The sequence below is a fragment of the Babylonia areolata genome, chromosome 23 (genome assembly GCF_041734735.1).
Source record: "Babylonia areolata isolate BAREFJ2019XMU chromosome 23, ASM4173473v1, whole genome shotgun sequence".
NCBI classification, from domain to species: Eukaryota; Metazoa; Mollusca; class Gastropoda; order Neogastropoda; family Buccinidae; genus Babylonia; species Babylonia areolata.
This window is the reverse complement of record NC_134898.1, coordinates 30535373-30543425: the sequence shown is the minus strand read 5'-3', so window position 1 is coordinate 30543425 and position 8053 is coordinate 30535373. Positions and strand designations below refer to the sequence as shown.

At 44.3% G+C, this 8053-nt stretch overlaps 1 protein-coding gene across 1 annotated transcript in view; it reads left to right on the top strand.

Annotated features, from left to right (window-relative positions):
* Positions 1-5044: 5044 nt before the first annotated feature.
* The window catches only part of LOC143297637 (rhodopsin, G0-coupled-like), a 21826-nt gene continuing 18817 nt past the window's right edge, over positions 5045-8053 (top strand). The window contains exons 1-2 of the mRNA XM_076610055.1: positions 5045-5174; positions 6292-6318. Coding sequence (XP_076466170.1) covers positions 5045-5174; positions 6292-6318 — 157 coding nt within the window. The remainder of the gene's footprint in view (positions 5175-6291; positions 6319-8053) is intronic.

Here is an 8053-nt window from a genome sequence, read left to right as displayed (position 1 = left end):
GTTTACCCGAGAAAACCAGATTCGAGCCAATTGCAGTTTACCCGAGAAAACCAGATTCGAGCCAATTGCAGTTTACCCGAGAAAACCAGAGTCAATCTAAGTGCAGTTTACCCGAGAAAACCGGATTCAATAAAAGTGCAGTTTACCCGAGAAAACCAGATTCAATATAAGTGCAGTTTACCCGAGAAAACCTGATTCAGTCCAATGCAGTTTGCCCTAGAACATCGTTCCACACATAATTCCCGACTTGAGCTATGGCTTGTCCGTTTCTGTAATGACCAATTTTTCCTTCCTGTGATGGGCAATTTCTCGTCTCATCTCAGAATGATATCAGTGGTTGTCCATCCCCTGTGCAATCTATAAGCGATGGTCGGGGAATACAGTTGTTTTATGACTCCTTTCCTGTGTTCCCGCTGTGTTTTCAGGGGGACAGTTCTTTACCACTTGCTGTGTTATGGCTTCGTGTGCTGGTCAGTGGTGGGTAGTCTTCTTCCCTTCTCCATCTTTGTAATAACGCTGTTCTTTAAATCGACCACCAGCGGCTCCTTTTGCTTTTACTTTGTCTTGCCCTTTTGCTGTTCTTTGCTGCGTTTCGTTTGTTTGTGTATAGGTGTGTGTGTGTGTGTGTGTGTGTGTGTGTGTGTGTGTGTGTGTGTGTGCGTGTGTGTGTGTGTGTGTGTCTGTGTCTATGGCTATCTCTGTAATAGAGTGGAAAGAGAGAGACAGAGACACAAACAGAGACAGGGATATCGTTTGGCGCTTCTATTCATGTCAGAACGGCAGCCGCAGTTTATAAACTCTTCCACAGCGTATGTTAGCGTGGTTTGTACCTGACTTCATCTTTTACAACATCCCCCACCACCTTCACACACACACACACACACACACACACACACACACACACACACACACACACACACACACACAAAACCAAAAAAAAACACCCATCCCCACTCTGTAAAGTGGAAGTCAAAGCTAGTTGCAGTGACTGCTGCAACCAACAGACAGTAAGGCATCAGTTTATTTGCAGGCCAGAAAACTGATCAGTAAATCAGTGATGTGACTGTCACCGTGCCTTATAACAGCGGCATTCAGATTGTGGGTGTATGACCTTTTCAGTTTCAGTTTCAGTTTCAGTTGCTCAAGGAGGCGCCACTGCGTTCGGACAAACCATATACGCTACACCACATCTGCCAAGCAGATGCCTGACCAGCAGCGTAACCCAACGCGCTTAGTCAGGCCTTGAGAGAAAAAAAAAACAAAACAAAAAAACAAACAAAAAAAAACGGGGGAATAAATAATAGATAAGCTTACATAAATAAATAAATAAATGAATAATAATTATAATATAGAAAAAGGTAGTAGTAATAATAATAGTAATACTAATAAAATGATTTTTTAAAAAGAATTAAAAAAAAGACAACAATGGTGATAAATAAGCGAATAAATGTAAAACATGAAGACACACATTCACACACACACCCACACATGCACAACAGAAATGCACCAAACATGCAGTTTCACAGATATGAAAGCACAGTCAAATACATATAAACGTACATGAGCTCCAACACACACACACACACACACACACACACACATTACCTTGCACATCCTCTACCCCCCTCCTCCACACACTCATTTCTAGTCTACGTATCGCAGCTTCCACGGCACACACACACACACACACACACACACACACACACACACACACACACACACACACAAACACACACTCACAGAGATGAACACTTACATGTACAAGCACACACACATACGCCCATATCTCCCACCCCCAACCCCACACACATATATACAAAGATATATACATATATATATGTATATATATATATATATATATATATATATATATATATATATATGTTCCAATATCCTGTTGCTCCCACAGTGTAGGCATGCATATACTCACATACCTCATCCTCTACCCCACCTCCCTCCGCACTCCCACCTCCTCACACACACACACACACACACACACACACACACACACACACACACACACGTACACAGATCTCTCCTGACACTTGTGTACACTTACACTCTCGCGCATTCACAAACGCACTCAAAAGCACAGACCCACACATCCACACAAACACACACGCACAGAGGCTGCCACTGACTGGCCGCAAGAGGGATGGGAAAAGATCTCTGATGCCAAAAACGTGGCGTTTAGTGTGTTGCTCAGTCTATTGTATTTGGAAAGGCCCACAGAGACTCTGTTCCGTTTTGAAGAAATTTGCGCAATGTTGGTTTGGAAATGATGCCGATATTTGTTTGATTTGCAAAGCATCGTGCTCTACCTTTCATGTTAGACTTGCGGCCGCTCCCTCTCTCTGCTTTTATTTCTTTGAGGCGATCGATGGTGTGATGGCCTTGTACCTGTTCTTTTTGGTATTCTTTGATTTTTCTGAGGATTTCCGATTTTCCTAGATGTAGGCCGCTCGTTGGTGTTGCGTTACCAGCAAGTCTGTCAGCTCGCTCATTTCCCTTAACACCTGCATGTCCCGGGCAGTATGACCATGTGAGTTTTTTAATCTGAAAGTTGCGCATTGCCTTATGCCACTCTGGGCTTCCCATTCCGTTTTCAATTTTCTGTATGAGGTTCATTGATTCGGTTAGAATCATGGCATGTTGGTTTCCGGGCGTATGGATGGACGATAGCCACTGGAGGGCATGTGTATGACCTTGACCTCTGTTAATGGCGTCATTAGCTTCCATTCAATCATGGCACAGCAGTACCTAATTTAGGTTAGGGACGTCATGACACACACCAAAATTACATTTACCATTCCTCTACTGCTGCGTTTGCCGGTGAGCTGCAGTGCCCAAGTCGACGTGTGTGTGTGTGTGTGTGGGGGGGGGGGGGGGGGGGGGGGGGGGGGGGGGGGGGGTGAAAGGGGGGGCGTTGGGGGTTGTGTGTGTGTGTGTGTACGCATTTCATGACTAGTGCCATGTAAGCGAACTCCATATTCACTGTGCCATTTATGCATGTTCCGTTTTTACTATGCCATCCGGGCATGATCCATTTTGTGAAATGCAGTCAAGGTATGTTCCATTTTTTTATCATCCACTTTTAACATATCTTTTATCCATACTCCCATTTCACCACGTCATTCAGTCATACTCCATTTTTACCATATAGACACAGTCCGTTCCTTTTCCGACAGACTCTGTTTTTACCCTGCGATGCACTAAAGCATACATCATACATCTCGCAGTTTAAGTAGACGCTATGCTAGGCCCAACACTCGACTTAAATCACAGATTGAAATAAGTTTTACATTTGGGCCAACAGCAAAGTGAGAGCTGTATTATCAGTGGTTTCTCCTGTCAATGGGAAATCATTTACAGCTTAGTCTTTTGTGAAGGACTATGACTCTCAAACTAGGAGGCAAAATTGCACTGGCTCTCAGTGCTGCAGCCTTGTGGGCTAGTTGGCCTTTGGGAACCATCCCAACGCCGACTGTCCTAAAACCCTCTTGGCCGAGAAAGTGGGGATGTAACTGGGGCAAGACACTCTCCACTATAATCAAATTCTAGCCCAAATAATCGGAACAGCAGTTGCCTCCTCTGCTGTTATGATGGTCATAGTCGGACACGACTGACTATCATAATTATATGTTATGGCGATAACAGGATCGCAACTGAAGGAAACATTTAATGCAGCTTCCGAGTGAATAAGACTTGCTTACTTACTAACTTACTTACTTAATTACTAACTTACTTACTGCGTACTTTGTATGTAGCAACGACGAACCGATACTCTTTTCTGTTTTTAGCCAGTCTGAATAGTACCCTAGGTGTGCTTCATAGTCCTGGGTTCTCCTTCGACCAGTAGACTTTATACAGTAGAGTGATGGCCTAGAGGTAACGCGTCCGCCTAGGAAGCGAGAGAATCTGAGCGCGCTGGTTCGAACCACGGCTCAGCCGCCGATATTTTCTCCCCCTCCACTAGAACTTGAGTTGTGGTCTGGATGCTAGTCATTCGCATGAGACGATAAAGCGAGGTCCCGTGTGCAGCATGCACGTAGCGTATGTAAAAGAACCCACAGCAACAAAAGGGTTATTCCTGGAAAAATTCTGTAGAAAAATCCACTTCGATAGGAAAAACAAATAAAAACTGCACGCAGGAAAAAAATACAAAAAAAAAGAAAAAAGGGTGACGCTGCAGTGTAGCGATGCGCTCTTCCTGGGGAGAGCAGCCCGAATTTCACACAGAGAAATCTGTTGTGATTAAAAAAAAAAAAAAAAAAAAAAAAGAGAAATACGAATACAAATTGTTTATATATATATATATATATATATATATATATATATATATATATAGAGAGAGAGAGAGAGAGAGAGAGAGAGAGAGAGAGAGAGAAGCACAATTTAATCACGCACAAAAAACAAACAAACAAAAACTAGGAAAGGAAACAGCTTGCACAGAAGTTATATTCTTACTGGACTACTGGTGAACAAGAGCGTGGCATGGGAGGGACTGCTGTCATAATGTGTGGACGTCCCTAGCCTCGAGTTGTCATGTTTAGCATTGTTGTTGTTGTTGCTGCTGGTGGTGGTGGTCTTGTTCATGATCGTGGTTGTTAATGCTGTTGCTTTCAACTGATGGTGATATCCGTGACAGGAAGTGTAGAGTACAACCTTGTCACGAAGTCCCAAACTTCGATGGACCTTCATAAAAACAACATCGTCAGCATGACTATCCTCAGCCTCTCCTTTATCATGATTAATATTGAAGTTTTTTTGTTGTTGGTTGGTTGGTTATTTTTCAGATAGGCAACTGGCTTTACACCGGAGACAGAGACAGTTCAGTCTAACTAACGTCTTGCCTGCTTCGCTCTGGTGAATAGGAAGGGAGCCATTTGTGGTCCCTTGATTGAGACAGAGACAGACGGAAGAGAGTGACGGTGTTGTCTTCACTGGTGCACCCCCCACCCCCCCACCCCCCAACCCCACCCCTACCCCCCCAACAACATCAGCAGACGTCAAGGGGGGATCGGTGAAATTGAAGGTGAACCTCATGGAGCAGTCCCACCAGTCCGATGGCAATGGCTACGTATACAGCAACGTCACCAGTCCCTCTGTGACGTCAGCAGCCCCTTTGTCTGACCAGGGATACATTGCCATTGGTGTCTACTTGGTTATTCTATGTAAGTGGCGGGTGGCGTCTATGCGTCTTTGTTGTTGTTGTTGTTGTTGTTGTTGTGTGTCTTCCGATGCGAGTATTGCTTGTTGTCGTACTTTGTGACCCGTGATTGTTGCCATACTACGTGAGTCATGATTGTTGCTATGCGAGTCATGAATTTTGTCGTAATGAGTATATGATTCTTGTCGTACTGTGTGCCTGTTGTTGTCGTACTGTGTGAGTCATGATTGGTGTCGTACTGTGTGAGTGATGATCGTTGTCGTACTGTGTGGGTCATGGTTGTTGTCCCACTGTGTGAGTCATGATTGTTGTCCCACTGTGTGAGTCATGATTGTTGTCGTACTGTGTGGGTCATGATTGGTGTCGTACTGTGTGGGTCATGATTGTTGTCCCACTGTGTGGGTCATGGTTGTTGTCACACTGTGTGGGTCATGATTGGTGTCGTACTGTGTGGGTCATGATTGTTGTCGTACTGTGTGGGTCATGGTTGTTGTCCCACTGTGTGAGTCATGATTGTTGTCCCACTGTGTGAGTCATGATTGTTGTCGTACTGTGTGGGTCATGATTGTTGTTTATTGTGTCCACTGTGTGAGTCATGATTGTTGTCCCACTGTGTGAGTCATGATTGTTGTCGTACTGTGTGGGTCATGATTGTTGTTTATTGTGTCCACTGTGTGAGTCATGATTGTTGTCACACTGTGTGAGTCATGATTGTTGTCGTACTGTGTGAGTCATGATTGTTGTCCCACTGTGTGGGTCATGATTGTTGTCGTACTGTGTGAGTCATGATTGTTGTCCCACTGTGTGAGTCATGATTGGTGTCCCACTGTGTGAGTCATGATTGTTGTCCCACTGTGTGAGTCATGATTGGTGTCCCACTGTGTGAGTCATGGTTGTTGTCCCACTGTGTGGGTCATGATTGTTGTCGTACTGTGTGAGTCATGATTGTTGTCATACTGTGTGAGTCATGATTGTTGTCATACTCTGTGGGTCATGATTGTTATCGTACTGTGTGAGTCATGATTGTTGTTGTACTGTGTGAGTCATGATTGTTGTCGAACTGTGTGAATCATGATTGTTTTGTTCCACGTGAGTGTGATAAGTGTTGTCTGTGTGAGCAGACTCATCGTGCTACGTGAGTGCTGAGGGTAGTCGCTGTGGCTCATAATTGTTATCGCACAGTTTGAGTGATGAGTCTGGTCAATGAGAGTCATGATTGTTATCTCACTCATTCACCTACTGACTGACTGACTGACTCACACTCTCAGTCAGACACTTTCCCCCTTCCTTCCCTTCTCGTCATCCTCTCTGCAGGCATTTATGTTCTCGTGTGTGTGTGTGTGTGTGTGTGTGTGTGTGTGTGTGTGTGTGTGTGTGTGTGTGTAAGTGTGTGTGTGTAAGTGTGTGTGTAGTGTGTGTGTGTGTGTAGTGTGTGTGTGTGTGTAAGTGTGTGTGTGTGTGTGTGTGTAGTGTGTGTGTGTGTGTGTGTGTGTGTGTGTGTAGTGTGTGTGTGTGTGTGTGTGTGTGTGTGTGTGTGTGTGTGTGTGTGTAGTGTGTGTGTGTGTGTGTGTGTGTGTGTGTAGTGTGTGTGTGTGTGTGTGTGTAGTGTGTGTGTGTGTGTGTGTGTGTAAGTGTGTGGGTGTGTGTGTGTGTGTAGTGTGTGTGTGTGTGTGTGTGTGTGTGTGTGTGTGTGTGTGTGTGTGTGTGTGTGTGTGTGTGTGTGTGTGTGTGTGTGTAGTATATGATTTGTATTTTACCTAGGAAGTGTTATGCCTTTTTTTTTAAATGCGTGTGTGTTATATTTCCCCTTTCATGGGGGTAGGATGAAAAACAACCGGGATTTGTTTATTCCTTGTTGTTGTTTGTTTTTTTTCCATCGTACGCTCTCATTCACTACCTCTCTTCCATCCACCCCTTCCCTACATCACACCCTTTTCCTTCCCTTTACGACCTCCCTCCCTAACTAGCTGTATTATCAATGGTTTCCCCAGTCAATGGGAAATCACTTACAGCTTAGTCTTTTGTGAAGGACTATGACTCTCAAACTAGCCTTGTGGGCTAGTTGGCCTTTGGGAACCATCCCAACGCCGACTGTCCTAAAACCCACTTGGCCGAGAGAGTAGGATTGTTAACTTGGGCAAGACACTCTCCACTATAATCAAATTCTAGCCCAAATAGTCGAAACCACAGTTACTTCCTCTGCTGTTATGATGGTCATAGTCGGACACGACTGACTATCATATACCTCACTCTCTCTCTTTCCTCTATCCCTTCTATCGTCACCCTACTTATCTCATTCCTCCTTCTACCCTCTCTGTCCTCCTCCCTTTTTCTTCCTTCTCTCCTTTTCATCGTCACCCACTTGTCTCCTCTCTCTCTCTCTCCCTATCTGTCCTCTCTCACACCCATCCTCACCACCTTCCTCTCCTCCATCCCCCCCCTCTCTCTCTATCTCTCTCTCTTATATTTAGTAGGTCGTTTCCGTTTAAATGAAATACTATGAACTGTGCGGAGAAGGAGAAGAAGAACAAGAAGAGGAAGAAAAACAAGAACAAGATCAAGAAGGAGGAGAAAAAGAACAATAAGAAGAAGGAGAAGGAGGAGGAGGAGAGTTTCAGTTTCAGTAGCTCAAGGAGGCGTCACTGCGTTCGGACAAGTCCATATACGCTACACCACATATGCCAAGCAGATGCCTGACCAGCAGCGTAACCCAACGCGCTTAGTCAGGTCTTGAGAGAGAGAGAGAGAGAGAGAAAAAAAGGGTGAATAAATAATAGATAAATACATTTTAAAAAAATACTACTACCACTACTCTATCATATGCATAAGGCGCAAAAACTTGATGAAGTCAAATATAAGCGTACATAAATAAATAAATAAATA